This window comes from Onychostoma macrolepis, chromosome 09 (genome assembly GCF_012432095.1).
Source record: "Onychostoma macrolepis isolate SWU-2019 chromosome 09, ASM1243209v1, whole genome shotgun sequence".
NCBI classification, from domain to species: domain Eukaryota; kingdom Metazoa; phylum Chordata; class Actinopteri; order Cypriniformes; family Cyprinidae; genus Onychostoma; species Onychostoma macrolepis.
Genome location: NC_081163.1, coordinates 18,592,580 through 18,613,126, shown reverse-complemented (window position 1 = coordinate 18,613,126; position 20,547 = coordinate 18,592,580). Strand labels below are relative to the sequence as shown.

Genomic DNA, 20,547 nt, shown 5'->3' with positions numbered 1-20,547 from the left:
AAGCTAGTGAAAAAATACGCGTGTCTCCGTCATGGGTGCGGAATGTGACAGCTCATGCTCATAGCATTTTTCCCCATCCTCCTCCTTTTGATTCAACAAATCGCCATAAACTTTTCCTGTCATCGAAGTGCATTGTGGAGTGCAGAGGGTCCCAGCGGGAAAAGAGCCATTCTTGCTAGCTTTTCACACTCGTATTTTATTTCCTTATTGTGTTTGGACTCTGGCCTACAACATCCAGGTGGAGATGATTTCAAGGGCGAGCGCCAAAAATGTGCTCTAGCAGCCAGGGATGGACAGGGATAACTAAGCAAGCTCACCTCTTGGCGCTGAGCTGCCATTTTGTGTCCAGCTTTGTATAAACATGTCATTCTTTGGAACATGTAGAACACAGCGAAAAGCTTCGGTATGACAAGAACACACGTAACCAACAAATGATAAATGTAAAATTGAAGCGGATATGCGAGAAAGCAACTCTGATTGTATTAAGCAGAAGTCATAGAATCAGCCATTTTTAGCAATAATTAGCCTACCACAGTTGTTTTCTTTGCCACTTCCTGTTTTATCATATGACTGTTCTGAAATACGGAAGCTGATTTTACTGTGAAAATCTAAAAGGACTCATTTGGAAAGAAAAACCCAAGATGTTATGGAAATCTCTTTCCCTCTCTCTCTCTCACGCTCTCTTTTTTTTTTTTTTTTTTTTGGAATAATTCATGAAAACTATATAACGCCAAATAAGAAAACACACTGTTAAATGTCAATTCATAGAAATTATTTTCAAATATCAAGCAATTACAACATAATTCTCAGAAAAACAATGAAATATAAGATAACCCGAGTATACAAAAATACAGAACGAACTGACATTATTGTGATTATTTACACATTTTAAGCAGTAATCCAATTCGCACCAATCTCAAAATGACACATTGTTCTTGAGAACTCGCTATATACCTGGTTATTAGCAAGAGCTACATTTGCTTGATGAAAGTGCAGCCAAAAGAAGGCCATCCCCAGGAAAAGAGGGCTGGTCTGGGCTTCCTTTAACACAGCAGGGTCTGGTAATAAACGCTCGGCCTTTTGTTCCCCGCACAGTTGGCAGGAGGTTAGCCAACAATACAGCAGCCATAATGCCCTCTCCCAAGGGATGCTAGAGGCTAACACTGATTCTGTTACATTGAGTCGCAGCAGAAAGAAAGGATAGGTCATGAACTACTTTTTGAATCACCTCAGCACCGAGCCATTGTTTTGTTCTCACACTAAAAACACCCTTTGAATCCGAAGAGCCTTCTGTAATTTAGCTGGTCACACAATTGTGAACGCATACTACAGTGCAAGGTGTCTTTGATGCGTATTGTTTTCCAGATATACTATTTTTAGGTGAATGTGAGTGACAGCTATCTTTGGACCGCTACAGTGGGAGACTGGATGATCAAAAGGGCTACAGCTGTCTGAACCCCAGCTTGTCCCGCAACCTTAAAGATCACCCGCCGACAAGACCTAAATTGCTGATACAATCTACCCTAGACGGCAGTTCCCTGCTGTAGAGAGAGGCCTGTAGGGCCGTAATCCCAGCAGACCCTCAAATGCCCTCAAAATTAGGCCAGAACTTTAGTCTAGACTCCTGAACCCCAGTGGTGTCAGGTTGCCAGGCCACCTGAGTTAGCATGTGGCCCTTTTTCTCTACACCAGCATGTAATGTGTGCACCTCTGCGGGGAGGTAAGAGAGGAAGGGGTCTCCGGCAAGCGTGCTCAGGTGTTTTAACAGCTGTCGACCCCCTTTAAGCTGCGGGGGTGGTTAAAAGCACTAGGAAGTGACCGCTCGATCAACTCCAGATGTCGGAATATGGAGCGGGGGGACGACACCTACAGAAGGTAAAACTGAAATGTCAACCCGCCACGTCTCATTCCTGAGTCATGCTGGCATCCTTCTGCCTTTAGCCTGGCAGGTCAGTCCCAGAGATACTTATTACTCGGGGAGTGTCGCAGTACCGTGTAAAGCAAGAAATATGGGGTGGAGCTTGAAGATTGAAGCGTATTTCCAAATAAATCCTTCCATTACTCCCAGATTACGCCTCACATTCCTCCCGCACCTTTCAAAGTCATGCAGCTCACCGACTGCCTTACCGGAGAAGGCGGCAGGGGGATAAACATTTTGAAAATGGAAACCCGAGTGCAACTATCCAAAGCCACAGACTGGGACCTACGCCACTGCCGCTCTGCTCTTTAAATCCCAAAGCATTGAGACACTAGCGTACCCACTCAAGGTGCACTCTAAACCAAGTGCGTGGAGGACCCTTCTGTCTTTCTTTCTCTCCTCCTCTGTCTTTCTTTCCCAATCAGTCCTCGGTCAATTTGACTATGGGCTCCAATTAGCAATTGCTTGGTTCTATTGTGGGAAAACAATTTGCCACTTAAAACAGGACTTCTCGAAATGCTCGAGCTGTTTTGCTTAGAATAGTTTTAAGAGCACTAGTCGCTTTTAAGAGTCTTGATAGTGCAGCAGAAATAGGGATCGGTGTGAGGACATTATCGTATCTGAAATAGAAGTGTCGCTGAAAGGCAGAATGAGTTACAGCTTTTATCTGCAAACGCTCTCTGTACCTCACACACCCATCCTCACGCATACGTACACGCTTGCTCTCTGCGCATTTCCATGTTTTACTCCCCCTAAACACTGCTCTTGTTTTTCTGCAGCCACAATCCTACATGAGGTCTGTTAAACACTCAACACTTGTATGTAGGAAGCACTTGCACACCACTTCTTCACACTGTAAGTTCAGTGGTATCAGCTCACTAGCGTCACTTTTCAAAATAGCCTTTACTGTCAGCTTCTGTGGTAAAGGTGTGGAACAGTCATGCCCTCTAAGAACCAAACCATGAAATAGGTGAAGATAAGCAGCTTCAAAATTACACTAATGTTATTTTCTTATACCTGTTTAAACTTTTCACACTAAGCATGTTTATGTATCAAGCGATTATAATCAAGCAACAGCATAATAGGTCTACAGTTGTCATCCAATATACACGCAATTCAATTTTTGATAAATCTGTTTCGCTTGTGTTGGGTTTGACTTTCAAGTTAAAAACTTGTGTCTTCCTTCAGAGCATGTGAACAATGTCAAGCCCGAATATAGTCTGATTTATGTGTATACATGCTGGACAGATGAAATTAAACAACAATAAAATTACCCAACTTTAAAAAAAAATCAGATGCTACAATTGTAGTCTGACCAAAAAAAAAAAAAAGCTGTAGGCCTTCTGAAGAGAAGTATAATATAATGTAATATAATATAATATAATATAATATAATATAATATAATATAATATAATATAATATAATATAATATAATATAATATAATATAATATAATATAATATAATATAATATAATATAATATAATATAAAACAATGAATTATAAATAAAAAGATATATGTAAAAAATAACATAATAAAATAAATGTAGTTTTGATAGTTTTGTAGTTTTTTAAGCCCATTTTCATTTTTTATTTTTTTTTTGTCTGTCCTTGGGTGAAATAAAATAAATGAATAACACATAATATTATATTGTATGGTATTATATTTTATAACATGTTTGAATTATATTACCTAATGACAGACAAAATTTATATTTGTAAAATAGTTGAAAAAAGCAAAAACAAAACTACATCACTAAATCAAATGAACTGTTTTAATTAGTTTTCCATTACCACTCTGAGTTCTGGGTTATATTTTGCAAATCATTCCCAGCTTCCTTGGGGACACCTTTTCATTGGTTCCGAAGCTTTCTCCCATCTTGGCGAGGGAATGCATTTCTCAGCCAGGCAAAAAAAAAAAAAAAGAGAGAGAGAGAGAAGTATCCTAGAATTTTAGTGGGAAGAACACAGGCCCACCCACATAATGCAGGCTAGGCTGTGCTGTGCTACACATTAAAGAACAGATTTTGCACAGTTGGGAAACGGGATTTATTCATTTCCCCAGGTGGAAAGAGATATTGTTGCCTCGCTTAAAGGGGCCCGTGAAACCATGCAGCTTTTATTAGAATGGTTTAATATTAATCATTCTGTTAGCTGCTGTGAAAAGCAACTTTAGGTTTTGTAGTGTCACATCCCTTATATACAACAGGACAGATATTTCCACTTGTGAGATCTCCTCTGAAAGATTAAAAAGCTGTTTCCTACACTCATAACCAAAAGCTAATGGACTAAGACAAGAAGTGCTCGCAGTGTGTCGAATAAACACTCAAAATTTGTTTGTTTAGAGTGTTATTTATTTATATATGTTTGAGGAAGCTTCTATCGGACTCAAACCGTGGACAGTGCTCAAAAATTATTTTCGAATCAAGCAAGGCATGGTTTCCTAAAGTCAGTTGTCACGTTTCCAATCTAGAAGTATGGTGAACTTGTTGCTAGTTAAGATCTAATAATACACAACACAGCTCTACCCAAGCACAGATAATCATCACGTATGAACAGCTGGATGTGCAATATAGACTTCACACAGCAGTGAAGAACAGTGAGGCCGCTTATCAGAGATGAGTCAAATAATTAGCTAAACCGTACTGCAATTGTGACTTTGTTACTGTGCAGCAGAGGAAGTATAATAAAGAGGAAGTCTAAAGCTTTCTTGAGGGCGTCTTTAACCAGTAGACAATGAAAAACAAGGCTTTTAGCTTTTGTGAACTGTATGTGCATATGAAGATTTTCTTACCTGTGTCGATAAACAGATGAGAAAGAACCGAGGGAGAGAGAGAAAAAAGAAAGATAAAATTAGTGCTTTCAGATTTAAAATAATGACCAGGCACATAGTAGTAGTTAGCATATATTATTTACATTCACCATTGTTTAGTTTTTATTTTCAAACTTTTTTTTTGTCATTATGTCATGCCTGATAGGCTTCTGTCTACAAATTCACCATATTCAAGGCTAATTTTAACATTACTAATTTTGATCTCACAGGATATTTTACCAAAAATATAACAAGTTTCTCCCTCTCTCACATCATATAAAAATATTTTCTGACAGTTTTGGCTCTTAAATAATTACTTTTCCTTCAATTGGTTTGAATAGTAACTGTAGACATAACCAGATCTTAATGAATGACTTTCTGGTCTAGTGCACGTATACACAACTAACATGTTAATTACTGTCTGGTATTGCTTGAATCAATTTGCATTTAACCTAGATTTCCAGTTTGACAGGGATTACACCACGTGATTGGCATGGTCAATATGAACTAACAGACTACCTCTACAAGCTGACTTCAGCCTATAGCATATTCATAGGATTCATAGTTTTGTCCTATTTTGCGATGTTTCCTGCATCGTATTACTTAAAGTATCACAAAATTTTAAAAAGCAAAGGAAATACACAATGTTTGAAGTGAAAACTTCACCAAAGTAAAAAAATAAAAATACCCTAAACTAAAAAAAAAAAAAAAAAATCTTTATTGATAACATACATCATATGGAGTATATAATTACAACACTGTTAATCCGTGGGTAATACGCCTTCCCTCAAGCTGTTCATAGCAAACCAGGCATAACCCACAACACTATGGTCTCACTAATTCCCATGTCTCAGACATGCAAACAAAAGACCCCCTTAGACAAGAGGTATGACCCCCACCCTGGCCTAGTGGGTCACCTATTTGTGCCTCCCCGTCTTCTTTCCCACGCCAACCTCATACTCATTAGGGCTCTGCGTTAGGGAGAGTGTCTGCTGGGGCATTAGTTTCAGGTGAACTGGTTGACATGGTGCCCCAAAAGGATTCCTTGATGCGTCTTGACCACCCACTCCCTCCACCTCCCTCCCCGTCCCATCCTGTCTCCTGTCTCACCCCACATTGTTTATTTGTTTGTTTGTTTCTCCCTGCGTACTTGGTTGGCAGACAGAAAGAGCCGTTCCCCTCTGCTTCAGCAGCGACTGCCATAAACAAACGACTCATCGTGTACAGTAACACACACACTTATGACAACCTAGGCAGAAAATATGTCTACTTTTGCATGATCATAGAAAGCCAAGCACATGTAAAGTGTGTCATCTTAAAGGTCAATGATATCTCATCCAATTCGCTCCAGTTCATTTCAGATGAGCCCCGTTTCAAAACAGCCCAGTTCAAATCAATGCAACAGGAAGTTCCCCGCGCACTGTAATGGCTCATGTCAGAGCGCCTAATTTAGGACACGGCTGAATCTCCACCCTTGCTCGAGTGTTTTGGAGAAGACGTCAGCAGACCTTCTCATTCTTCACAGAGAGGTGCAGTTATCACATAACCTGTGGAAAAGGGTGGGCGCCATCCCGGGTCTTTAATTAAAAGGGAGAGACTGTAAGCAAACTCATCCTTTTAAATGTTTACAGATGGCCGTGTGTCAACAGCTCGCTGCTGATTGCCGTCAGTCGACTAGCAACAGACAGCTGGAGCGCGCTGTTTCTCTCAAACATTTGACCGTAGTTATCTTATGTGGTATGACTGTTTTATGCCACTTCCTATGTTGAGAAACATTATGAGTTAGTAACTATTTCAAACATAAAGCTGCAACTTTTGACCAAACAAGCTGCTTTCCAGCAAATATATGTAACCGAGCAGCTACAAAAGCATATGCTTCCTGCTCACCTCAGACTATTCAACTCAGAATCACAATAAGAAAGTCCAAAGACATTTGCCCCTGCAGTCATGGGAAATAATTGTGGGGCTGGCTTGGGAACTGTTTATGTGATGCAAACTTGCTGTTGACAGTATGCTTAGCTGAAAGAAAAGAAAATGAAGGTAAAAAGCAGCAACAAGTGAACAAGGGTAAATAGCTTATGCAGACAAATTTATAGATAACATTCACGGTCAGTTGGGAGGTTCCTGGAACGTTTTTGGCCGATGGTTTTTGTTGGCACTGCTAATGTAAACTACTCTTCCTTGAATCAGATGAAATGGGAAATTATTGGCCGGTCCCAAACACATCAGCTGCCCTTACATGACATGGGATTGAAACACAAAAATCCAACCATCGGGACTCGGTTCACAACGCCCGCCGCAAAAATGCAGGGATGTACTGTGGTGTATTTTTAGGGAGAACATGGAAAATTAAAATGGTAGTGCTCTCTGTGGCTTCTCAGAGCTCTTCGCCTCCAGGGACAGTAACCACCCATTCTAAGGAAAACAACATGTACAAGTACAATGTTTGAAGCAGTGACTCGTCCAACCGAAAATGAGCTGGCTTTTCAATAACAAATATCTCAGCAAAAAGCAATTCAGTTCCACCTATCTTATTTCTATTCTAATGCATTATTCTGTCAAGTGAAGAATTTCTGAGTTTGTGACAAACTGTCTATCAATTTGCTGTTTTAATCATGCGATGGATATATGCCAGTGACCACATACCAATGCAAAGAGAGAAGTCCCACATGGAAAAATACATCTACGTTCTATCCTCGTATCACTTGTATCATTGCACTGGCCCTTGACCCTATTGCATCTGCTCTTTCTAGGGGAGGCATACACCAACAGCAAAGGCTGTTTGTCTGAACTGACAACATAAGTTTCTGTTTGACTGTATCACGTCTGAAGAAATAAAATTAACAAATCTCACATTGAGCTCCTGTGCGGTTATTTCAACAGCTCCCTTGGCAAATGAGTCAATCACCGGTCTGAGTAATCTTGTTACCTGTGAAATGCATGCATGCCACTTCTATTGGCAAAGAACTACTGAAAAGGAGGCTTAGCTCAGGCAAAACAAACTAGGCGATCGAAAGAGCCATAACTGTCTCGCTAGCTATGATTTTGTTTTGAAGGACCTTAAAGGACCTCACGATCTGAGGAACCATTCGCATTTCAGATACGAAACATTCTTAAAGAATGACTAAGCAACATGGTAGGTCTTTTGGTTCTGACTCTGCAGAATGCACTGCGCAATACGCAAGGTGCTGTAGGGAATTAAAGCGCACCTTCTTTTTCTCACCCTGGTGGTTTACACCGCGTTTGCGGGGAACAATCCGTCTCACGGGAGCTCACAACATTCTGAAGCACCTTGTCAGATGCCGCCTGACCTAGTCGCTCCACACAGCACCCCGGGGGAGAGAAATAAAAAAGAACGAAACAATGACTGAGGGGTTGTGTGCAGCCAAGAGGAGAAATGAGGGGAGGAGGGGAGGTGACAGCGACAGGGAAAGAGAATGGGAACGCTCCGATGCTAAGCCCACCGCTCTACCATTTCCTCCCCCTCTGCATACACACACACACAGCCAGGCCATTGTACACCCAGGGGGCTTTGCAGATAAATGGCCGCATGTTAACCACATTTGACGTGCTGCACAAAAGGGGACACCGCGGGTCCCATGACGCAACCTGCAACAACTGAAACCCACCGCCCCCCTGCTTCCTCACCTCACCTCCTCCTCCTGCTTTGCCCATCCTAATGGAGAGAAAAAAAGACATGAGGTGCACTGATTGGGTGAGGCTGGGACGTCAAGTGCACAGAGAGGCAAGACAATTTGTCGCTAGGCTGTAAAGACTCCTCAGCATTATGCCTGACTGGGCTTTTTGACCCAATGCCATGTCAGAGCAGTAACAGGCCCTGAAACTGATATAAACAAACAAACAAACAAACAAGAAAGTTATTTGAAAGACTTTGCTTTCTGTACGTTTCCAAAAAAAACATCTTCGACTTTGTTGGACAAAATTCTAATGATAATTATAAATAATAAGGTTAATATGTTTCGTTAACCTTAACAAATCTAAAGGGATATTTCAAAGCTGGTGAACTGTAGTTTAGCCTAACAAGATCACTGGACCTTGGTTATCTAAACACTCCATAGGTATGATGAATTTACTGTCATCTTAGAGATTGATGGGCCTTTCGGGCCCCCTATGTGTCCGAATGAAGCGCATTTGTGATGACAGGCCTACAAACAGGCCGTTACGGAGCGGAAAGCTTTACTTTGAGCATTTGCCATGGACCTCTCTTCCTTTGGAGCCCATTCAGGTACAAAAAGTGACCTCTGAACACCAGAGCATGGGAGCCAGCCTTCACTTTCACTCCTGCACCCACTCTCACAAGTACGGAGCCAAAAAAAAAAAGTGTGTGTGCAGGATGGGGGGTGGGGGGTTCGCTTTGCAGCGCCAGCACTAACCTTTTCAGCCTCGTCACGTCTTTGATGCCTGACGGACTACACAAAAGCACCTGCTCCATCCCCGGAGAGCTTCTTTGGTTCCCCCCGCACCAACCCCTGCTGACCTCACCGGCATTCCATGCCTTTGGGGGGCCCTTCCCATGGCTACCTCTTCCTCAGCTGCCCCCGGACCCTCCCGCAGCCGCCCCCTTCACCCCCCTAATCCCACAGTAAACACGGCAGGGCCGGCCTGTTTGGAGGATGCACGGGACTTCTCACAGAGCTCCAAGGAAAGGTGCACCATGGATAGGGCCTCGTTGCGTGGGAATGAGGGAGGAGAGGGTACAGCACCTCATTGAGATGCAAAAGGGTCACTGGCAAAGTGAAAACCTCATAAAGTGACAAAGGCCTCTCCAGGTTGATGTGGAGATGGGTAAAGTCTTTGGTTAATGCAAATTTAGGATTGGTGCAATAAAAGAATTTAAATCAATGCTGAATTCCTGAATGCCATAACAACTAAAAAAAAAATGTGTTATATAACTGGAGAGTTCACAGGTAAAGTTTTTATCGCTCGAATAAACAATTATTCAGTGTTTCCTCCCACTTTTGTCTTTGCCTTAACAAAACAACATTGTCATTGCTATTCGTGTCCATCTGCCCTTATGTGTGAGACATTAGAGAGAGAGAATGAAGGAAGAAGAGAAGAAAACTTTGTGTGTGTGTTTGTGTGAAAGATCAACTAGTGGATTGACAGCTGTGAGCTTTTGTTTAACAAAAAAGCTCACAGCTGTTTTTTAATACAACATGACGGGAGGAATTTCCAATACTAGATACATCACATCCAAACTGAAGACACTGTAAAATGGAGCTCTGAGCCTTCAATAAGTATTCCTCACAAAACATGTATCATAACTCACTGTCTCACACCTCAAACCTCAACACAAGTATCACTATCCTTGCCGCCCTGCATGACTGCACAAAAGCTGGTGTGTGAAGTGAATCAGCAGGCGGTGCCACCCTCGCATTACAAATGGCTTGCTCAGTCCTTCCCCTTTTCCATTTCCTGTGCACCTTCCCAAAGCATCACGTGACCCCTCCAACATCCCTAGCACTCCCCTCCCCTCTCCTCCAATCGCTACCCGCCATACCCAGCCAGCGCTGCTAGACAGCGCACTAATTGCAGACATGCCAGGCTACCATCATAATAAAGCTGGGAGTTGCTTGGAGGGGGGGTTGCATGGTTTGCTCATTTGCGAGGATGGCTGAGGAAGGTGCCACACATGAATATTTCATTAGCTTTAATTGCTGAGGAACACTTTCTTTATGGCAGTCTCGCCAAAGAGGCCGCCGCTGGTAATAACGAGGCCTGGCCCATTGTAAAACTTGAAAAGCCGATGGCATTAAGACCTGTGATTTTGCCAGCCTGAAAAGGTGGGTTCAGTTATACCATCTGGATCTGTGGCACACATGGCAATTCAATCCCACTACCGCCTAGCAATTGGAATACAATTAAGGGCTGACATCATTCAGTTACAGTAGACCCTCAGGGCACCTTGTACATCAATATAAGGAAGTCTAGAATCATTCAGTCAGGTAATTGACAACTTCAGCACTTCACAACTAAGGTTAAGTAGAAACAGACCAAACCCTGCTCGCTTTTAAATTCTCAAATCCAAAATGTGACTAAAATTGCACATTCTTTGTTAGATAAACATTATTTCCCACACCTTTGAACAGCTCAGATTCACTATCGGGAATAAAGGCTCTGGTTGTAGTGTGCAAAAGAGCTAGTCTGTGCTAGCATCTCATTTGTAGCGACCAGAGGCTGGTTTGACGGGGCCATCAGATCCAATCCTCCTGAGTGCTAGCGCTTACACTAAGGAAGAGGATCATTTAGCCCAGGAATGTAAAGCACAGGACATCCTCCCTGATAAGGAGCAGGCATGCCTTGCCCGAGGTTGTGGGCCAGGAGTTATCGACTTGAAAGGCAGCAAGTCAGCACTACACTCAGGCCTTGGCTTCTGTGAGCAGAGAGTCTCCTCATTACTTTAATTGCTAGACCTGCAACCCTCAAAAAAAGTTATGCCCTGTAATCTCCGACGAGAGCCGTGCTGGTGGACAGTCGGAGGAGCAGTAAAACGGAAAAGGCAGAGCTCGGCGACTGCTTTCAAAACCTCACCTCAGATAATGATAAGACACAGCAGATTCAAGGAACAACGGGGAGTGAGGTGCTACAAACGCGGCCTGTCTGTTAAACAGGAGGCATAGAAAGAATGCTGTCAGGAGTAATTCCTCAGTACTGTTCATTTCCTGAGGTAGCAGGTTGACATTTGCTTATGACAGTGCCCGCAGCCCCTCTGTCCCAAGCAAGTGCTGGGAATAGCACATGCCACCCTTTCACACTTTGGAATCCACATCTGTGTCATAGGAAGATGTCAGAGTCCTTTTACTTTCACTTTTATGTTCCAAATGGATGACTGAATAAGTATGTGTTTAGATAACAAGACTGATGTAATTACATCTATTGGCCCTTCCAACATAGACGCGCATGTTTAGTCTGATCTCGGAGCAGTGCCTGTGACTGTGGGTCAGAATGAAAGAGGCCATTACACTCAAGCTAATCTCTGAGAGCAATCTATTCCAATTACTTAACCACCGTATCACAGGCCAACATCTCCACCCTCATCACAGCAAAGGGAAGATATGCGCCGACAGACTCAGCCTGTGTTTTCCTAGCAGCTCGGTGAGGGGAAACCTTCAAACGCAGATGACTGGCAGCAAGGCTGCAGCCCATGGACACGGACTCTTTGGGCCTGTAATATAGATCTGGCATTAGGGCGGGAGCATTGTCAACAGAGTGGGCTTTAAGAGGCATTCACCCATACATGGGAGGTCTGGGTCCACAGATGTCATGACACCTTAATCCACCGATCCGTTATTGATTGTTCCATGTGTCTGTGACCTTGCCGGAGGTGTTCCACTAATCAAACGGGACATGTCCATGTGAGTGCGTACGGTGTACGTGTGGGGTTTGTGAGAGAGCATCCATATGTGTAGGCAAACATAAGTCGTACTTGAGGGAACAATTAACTATGATTCCAAACTGTCGAGAAGGGGTGAAAAATAGAGGGGTTAAATGCATGAAAAACAACTTTTATCAGAAGCTTATCAATTTTTATGCGAGTTACATTCACAACAACACACACACACATCCCAGTCAAGCTTAACCTTAGTCCCATTCATTATCACCGGGACTGTTGTTTCTGCTGCCTGCAGTGACATACCTCATTATTGACCTTGGTAAATCCTCGCTGTTTAGGCTAACGGCAATTCGGCGCCACAAAATGTCACAACGCTACTCTGCACTCACTCATGAAGAAAATGTGCACATGGTTAGTTAGGGGGAAGACGCACAACAAACTCTGTCAGTCACCTTGAACAGCAAATATACACGTCCGCGGCTAAGCACCTTGAACAACAACAGATAACTTGTGAAGTACAGCCACTGACTACGGAAACATTACACACTATCTTGATCACCATGGCCGGTGTGGGTGTTTTTGGCACTCTTAGGCCAACTACCCACACCCAATGTAGCGATGGACTGCATAAAACAAGAGCTGTGGCATTTGAAGCTGTATCATCTAGTAGAGAGTGGGAGAGCAAGAGAAAAGAGGAGGGAACAGACTCACTACTGTGAATTGCCCATTCCGGTTAGTCACAAGTGACACAGGACTAACGAAGCCTCCGGTGGTGTTCTCCTGTCCCTCTTAGCGGTGACAGATGTTAGGAGAACAGAGTCAGATAAAGCTCTCTGCACTAGCTTGGAGAAAAAAATATGGGGGATGGGCTTAACTTAGAATAAAAACACCATAGTTATGCCACGGTTAGACAGTTTCCTGCCACAAAGTATATAGGAATCTAAGCATCTCCTAGCAAATATTCAAAAATATCACAATCTTCAAGCTTTTGAATTGGCATGTACCAATGCACTTTTTGTGGATGCTCGCACAGACAACTCCTCTACCTAGAACCATCTAATCTCTCGCGTCCAGAGAAGAAGTTTGAGGCACACAATGGGGGCACGTCTCTACACTAATGTATGTTCTCTTGTCTTTGGCAGATAGCAGACTGCTTTAGCTTTAACCAGCCTCCCTGGGCCACCAGCATACAGCTTAATGCGATAATACGGCCGCCCGGTGAAGCATTAGGCCTTCTGCACCCCAGCAAACAAAGGACCCCCTCTTTCCAAGCAGGGTCCGTCCCCTCCCCAGTGTCCATAGGTGTTTGCTGAAGTAAATCGGCCTAAATCCTGCACAGCTTGGCCCAGCTGAAAGGGGAGGGGACTTGAATGAAGGTGTACAGATAATCTCCTTTTCTTACAAACAAAAAAAAAAGTCGAGGGGGGAGGGAGCGAAACAGATAAAATTAAGAATTCATATCACATGGTGCATTTGAGTATTCTTACGTTCCCTCTCTCTCTCGGTATGCCTGTGGATTTGCATTTGTGATCCCTGACCTATTGAGGTACAGGGGGAAAAGCGAATGAAAGACTAACACAATAATGGATGTCTTGTCTGTCAGTGAAAAGGCACAGGCGTTTGGCCCCTGACTGGATGTTTTGTCTCACTTCGTGAAAGCGATGGACTGCTAGAAAGTGTCGGTCCTGAGAGTGGCATCTGTCCCGCCACCCATACAAATCCACGGATCTCTAAAGACCAACGTCTCGTTTCTCTTATCTCTATATCTGGGTCGTTGGCTTATCTTGAATATGGCAGATGTATGGCTTCTTTAGGGGTGGGGGGAAACAAAAATATAACCACAGGAAAGTCAAAATGAGTGAGCTAAAATTGAGCGTGTGATTTTGCTACAAAGTGACAACATAAACAACTAACACCTAACGTCTGTCGCGGCACTTTAAAAATGGATTCTGCATAGTGTCAAGCACTTGTGATATTTCTTTTGGGTCCATAAAACAATCTGTTGCTCGCCCCTCCATTCCACTGGCCCCCAGCTCCCATCCAATATACACACACTAACTTGTTTTCTCTCACTCAATTCTTGCTAACCTTATCAGTGTCTCTCTTTTTTTGTCTCTCAAAGTCCCTCCCTATTCTCTCTCTCTCTCTCTTTCTCGTCTGCTATTCGGCCGTTAATAGTTCCAGACTGGCATCCAGTAACATTATCTAGCCATTAGTGAGGACCCCATCCCTCGGCTGAGGCAGTTGACCAGCGTGGGTAGTGTAACCAAGGGAGTTTAACAATCGCAAAGGGGCACCAAAGTTATGTCACTCTACCTCTGTACCTCAAGCTCTAGATCATAATTTCCACCTTTTCTCTCCTTACTTGCTCGCTCTTGCTCTCCCTTTCTCCTTTCTCTCTTGCGCTCTTTTCATCTCTGGCTTTGGGATGCTGAAAGCGAGAGAGTGGCCTAGCGGCAGTGAAAGGGCTGAATTGTGATTAAGAAGGAGGAGAGGAGCTCCTTTTCTTTGTTCTGCCCTCGGGGGTGTTTACTGAGGGGGTGTGTGGTGGAGGAGGGAGAGAGGGAGTGAGGGAGGGAAAAAATAGAGAGAGAGAGAGAGAGAGAGAGAAGGAAAGGGGGTGGCTGAAACATGGCATAGCAGATATGAAAGGCATTCAGGTCAGCACAGATGATGGTACTGCTGAAGAGCTACTTGAGATTGGTGTGTACATGTGTTTTAGAGAGTGAGACCTCTATTTGTAAATGTGTGAATAATTAATTGTGAGAATTAATTTTATTTATTTTTATTTTTTTTGAAAAGACGATTTTAGTAGGAAGTGGTTAAAGAAGGAGGGTGAAAGGTATCTGCTGCAGCTGCATTCACAATGGCCCGGTTGTGCGCGTTACGTGCCAAAGACAGTACACTAGACACCCTGGTACTGCCGATTATAAGAGCATGCCAATGAGATGCCCCAATGACAAGCCATTGTCTTAGCGCTTTGTCTCGGTGAACCTGCTAGCCTCTTTATGGCATCCGAACAAATATCACACAATGTTCTTTTCATAGAAACAAGTGATTTAATCTGTTAACTGCTGTGACTCAATGCAGTGACTTCTTACAAAGGCTTCTGATCGTTTGTATTAGCAGCTCCAGCATCGGTTTCTAAACAAGCCAAAAAAAAAAAAAGAATGAATCACAAAGAAATTTTAAAGTGATAGCTGTAGAACACATCATAGACAAATTATGCCTAATATCAGGAAAAACCTGAGAGAAAAAAAAAACAAAAAAACAATGCGGCTGAGCATTACAACAAGCTTAAAGCGATCTGTCATTTTTAGGAGAAATTCAGAACCATGGCAATCTATAGAACGCTGCAACTTTATAGTCTTGTGCCTCTGACAGTTTTGTCAAGCTGGCCCTCACAGCTGGATGTGACGTGCTGTGAAAAAAAAGGGGGAGTTGGGGGTGTGGGAGGGTAAATGACAACCACAACACAACTGCAGCCAGAGAGCGGATCGAGTTTCACATAGGGCCTAATGTGACCTCCCATTGGGCCCTCGAAACAGCAGGGTGGGGCCGTGCTTCTAGAGAAGAGGACCTGAACTACAAACTATAAAAATACATTTGGATTCATTATTTAAGGAATCTGTCATTTCACTATTCAGTAACTTGGGTAAAAATGTGTATTTTTTAAATAATTACTTTACTGCGTTAATGTGGCAATAATGTAAACAATCGAATTTATACGTTCAGTGATAATTTGTAAAGGATCATTTAAAATAATAATAAAGCCAGCTGAATAATTTTACGGAATTATATCTAAGCTTAAAAGCGCAGTTTTTCAACTGAAAAGTAATATTAATATGTGTGTTTTATTTAGGCTATATTATTTACATTTATATTATAACGGCCTGTTAAGACGATTCAAAACATTTTACTCAACTCACGTCCCATACAACACTCGTTTTATAGTCATCGCTCGATATGTAGGCTACTATTTATCCAGTCCTCTGTTTATTCTCCTCAAAGACATTTTGTCATTAAAAAGAATAAAAAGGTATAGTGTCCCCAAAAGTTGAATAAGTGAGCAATAATGTTTTGCCTTAGCAAATATTTTCAAACAACATCTGAAAATAATCATAAACTCAACATGATGCGTTTCTGTTTCAATCCGAAACAAGAGAATCACTGATTGACCGCCTCACTCATTTTCGCCCCTATTTGAAAATAAGTTTCAAACCATCGAGTTTATTTAGTGTCATACACTCCGCGACAGGCTTCATTGATTTTTATAAAATCAATGGATCGCTTTTAATAACGTATCGAGGTCAAACATAGCTAACAGAGTCCGGGAATATGTGTAAATGCTAATACCAAAATAACCAAAGCAATATTTAACATTTATTTGCATAAAACACAGATTGAACAACATAATCAGAAGTATTTTAAAAATATTACTGTTCCGATTAAAATAAAATAATTTCCTCTTACAAAAAAATATTTTTATCAATAAAAGAAAGACAGGACAGCGTGAGTGATAGTCTGAAGATGAGTTTGTTTTTCTTTGTGTCTAAAATGCTCCTCAGGCCACTAAGTAGGCTACTATGGCACCAGCACTTTTCTTTTAGCCTTTTTTTTCCCTTAGGATTCCAACAAAAACATTAGTCACTTAATTTTGCTTCAATTATGCCTTCAACACAAACCAAAAGTCATGTGTTCAATAAGTCATAACACTTGTGACTATTTATAAATTAAGAAAGTGACGAAAAGTGTCCCAACACATAACCTAACCTGTAACCGTACAGCAGCACTTCACTCCTTTACAACTTCAGCAAAGCCAGAAGCCCATAACAAGTATAACTGTACAACTTTTATAAATCACATACAACACTCAAAACAACTTTCTTAAGCATTTAAAAGTATTTTAGAGCCGTATTGTGTCCAGCAGAAGACACGCGAGCGCGCACGCACTCACACACACATAACGGTTTTGTGCTGCCTGTGAGATAATAGACGCTCACATCTGAACTCTCCCTCTAACTCTTACTCTGTCACAACTTAAACATTTCCACGGCAATGAAAACACTTCAAACCGGTAAACTTCTACCTTAAACACACAAGAGAATAGTTTATACTGTCGCTGAGTTTTCCGCACTCTTCTGTACAGCGCTTCGTTTGACAACGCACAATCTCACCCAAATCCAACTGTGTTTTAAAGACGCGAGAACAAGCCGGAGTTCGGTTTTTCGCCATAAGTCACTTTCTTACCGTTCTTTCTCCTCGGGTTGGCCTGTTTTCTCCTCTTACACCGGGGACCCTCCGCCATGATCTCCTGCTTCATTGATAAGAGTGGGTCAGATGGCAGCAGTCCGCATGGGCTCCGCTCCTTCATCCAAGATCTAGCAACCAACACACACACGGCAACAATTGGACTCTCAGGGCAGGAAGGAGGATGTGTGTCGCTCACAGGAGAGCAAATGATATTTGGGGGGTAGAGTGACTGAGAAGTCCGAATGAAGTTATCCAGGAGGGTTTGTTTAGAGGGACCGTGAGCGTCCTGCGCGTCGTCTGATCTTTTGAAGTGTGTGTGTGTGTGTGTGTGAGTGAGTGCGTGAGTGTGTGTGTGTGTGTGTGTGTGTGTGTGTGATCGGACAGCAGCGCGTGAGTGCTCGAATGAAGGGGGACGGACACACCGACACCTTCAAGTCACCATAAAGCATGTGCTGTGCGTATAGAGCACTTCACAGAATGAGATGCAATGAAAGTTTTCTGCAACTTGTGTTTAGTGGAAATGCTTTATGTAGTTTGTTATTTTTCCCCTCTCTGTCAGCTTTAAGTTATAGGCATCTAATCTTGTGGGCTACTTTGTAAATCTGATAGATGTAAACATTGGCTTCGTAATTTCTGTTGCCTGATTTATACTGCTTGACCGAATTTCATTTAGTACATTTACTGTTGCTCGAAATTGTCATTAAAATCCTGTTAATGTTTTAAAATACTAAGAGAAACGGTATTTATTAAGAATTATTTGGTTATATTTTCCTTTTAAAAATTGCATTTTTTTAAAGAAAAAAAAATAATAATAACCTAACCAAAACATGTTACGTGTACACTCTTGTAATAACTGCTTATAATATATCGTACATTTGAAATCTTTGATTGTCAGCTTATCTAATGTAGCTAATAAAACCTGCAGTATTGTGCAGGCGAATCCTTAAAAATAACTCACGGAATCCAAGCATGATAGACAAACAAATAAAAAGCTACATTACCCTTTCATCACAGCAATTGTAAGTCTTGGAAAATTTGTGGATGCTGATGACAAAATCAAAATGATAATTTTTTTTAGCTTATTTTTGCAATTAAATGTGTTTAAATATTTAAACTAAAAGTCATGTACCTAACATCTAAAATAAGACTGAAGAGATGCGGATCAGAAAAGGGTTCTTATGTTGTTGTCTAACGGGAAAGCATCCGTTTATGAGAGACGCGTAAACATGCACTAATAAATTTAACGAGCGACATCATCATCATCATCCCTGCGTGAAGCTGCCGGTGTGTCAGCATCCGTGAGGCGCGCGCACCTTTCTCACCTGCGCCGGCTGAAGCCAAGTTGATTGCAATCTCGTATTCGGGAGGGGGTTGAAAAAAGTCAAATAGGGTGTATAAAAAGCATCCACAAGGACTCAAGTACACACGAAACAGGCTCACCTACCCGATTCTATATGAAAATTCCCCAAAGAGCCGGCTAGAGGGGAGGAAAACGCCACAGAGATGTTTGGAGCGCTGAGGAGGACTCTGCCCTATAATGAGGGACCGTTATTCCTGATGGACAGGTTTGGACTGATCTCTGTGAGCCACAACACGGAACAAACCTGAGGACGCACTGACGTGTTCCGCCTCTTCAGATGACATTTCTGCGCTCTCTCTTTTACTTTTGCGCTCCGAGACTCTGACACACACGCCACCTATCTTTACACGGCGGGATAGATGGAGAAACACTGAGGTCGTCTGATGAGCCACATCAGGTGCTCGCGTCTGTCGTTCTGCAACACAGGTGGGACTTTGGAAAGGTGAGGCGGTGGACATTCTATCCTGTAAGCGGAACAGAGCAAGAATGGTTACAACTCGAACATCGACAGCATGATCTTAAGGAAGAGGAGCAGAAAAGATGCAGGAGAGGCTGCCGGTGCTGCAGTGATCTGACAGGTAGCTCACCTGTGTGTGGTGTGTGCGTGCGCGCGCTCTTTCACCTGGCATTTCATTGTCTTGCGCGGTGATGTATGTTGCATGTTTGCACGCGTATGTCTTATATGTGATTAATACGGGCTCCAGGGTGCACAGTGCAATTAAAAGTGATAGTGTAGTGACTTTATGTTGCCTATTTCAAGCCAGACCCGATGAATTCGTTGCAGCAGGTGATCAAGAATCATTTATTTCTACCGAAATCAAAGCTATTACAAGAAATCTCGATATTTTTTTCAAACGTTCTCCCCCTTTCCTCAGCCGTCTTTAGCCCTTAATCTTTCATTTTAATACAACACTCCGTGATTTCTTGAAGGCACTCTGATTGGTACAGTGTGAAGAAATTTACCCTCCCTAAATTCATGCATTTGTTTTTTGTATGGATTGCTAATTGACCAATAAAATGTCAGTGTTGTTTGATGTACTCATTAAAGACCAATTGGGTTTCACTGGAGGCGTTTATATTAATCGATGCATTTTATTTAGAAATTGCTTGAGCATTGCGCACTTGCTTGGAAATCCCTCGTCGCTCATGACGCCTATAATAATAATAATAACAATAACAACAGTAGTAATAATAACAATAATATTAACATTAATAATAATACGTATTTTATTTTTAACAAATTGATTGCATAATATTCAATATTACTTTTTTGTCCATAAAACATGGGAATGCTGATTTCACTCTTTTTCCCTCTTCATGCATTTTTTATTTTTATGAATGTGTGTTTGTGCCGCTGTAGAGTGTGGCGTGAAATTGGATCATAGTCGAGAGAATAAAACCCTAACCTAGAAATGTATTTGTGTCGATTATTTTTTTGTATTCTGAGACACTATGACCTATTTTCTGGAGAAGTAAACGAAAGAATCGAGTGTAACAAGGACGGTGCTCAGCTAACCGTTCTGTGTGTGCTGTTGTGTCAATTGGCAGCAGAAGTTCTGCTGTATTACTCATTCACTTTGACTGGAATCAGCTCCCCTCGCGAGATTTCTCACTAATACATTCCGAGGATAAAACGGCATATATTCAATTCCTGATTCTCCAACTGCCATTCACAATGATAGAAACCAACGTGACCTCATATTCTTACGTTTCACCCACATACTTCTGTTCCCAAATGATCCCTTTGTCTCATTTATAACAAGATTCCTCTGCTCTCTCCATCGTTTGCCCTGAATTTAGTTTTGTTAAATTGCCAGGACTTCATCATTACTGCTAGTTAGATATTTGTTTT

At 42.1% G+C, this 20,547-nt stretch overlaps 1 protein-coding gene across 7 annotated transcripts in view; it reads right to left on the bottom strand.

The window, feature by feature from the left end:
• The window catches only part of zeb2a (zinc finger E-box binding homeobox 2a), a 51,148-nt gene extending 32,215 nt beyond the window's left edge, over positions 1–18,933 (bottom strand). For 4 of the 7 annotated variants that reach the window (XM_058786298.1, XM_058786302.1, XM_058786300.1 and 1 more), the window contains exons 1-2: positions 18,780–18,933; positions 17,333–17,463 (exon numbers count right to left, since the gene is read on the bottom strand). In XM_058786298.1, the coding sequence (XP_058642281.1) occupies positions 17,333–17,456 (124 nt within the window). In that variant the 5' untranslated portion in view covers positions 17,457–17,463; positions 18,780–18,933. Of the gene's footprint in view, positions 1–3,710; positions 4,703–17,332; positions 17,706–18,779 lie in introns of those variants that run through there. The other 3 variants (XM_058786299.1, XM_058786301.1, XM_058786305.1) reach the window with 3 other exon arrangements.
• Positions 18,934–20,547: the final 1,614 nt, after the last annotated feature.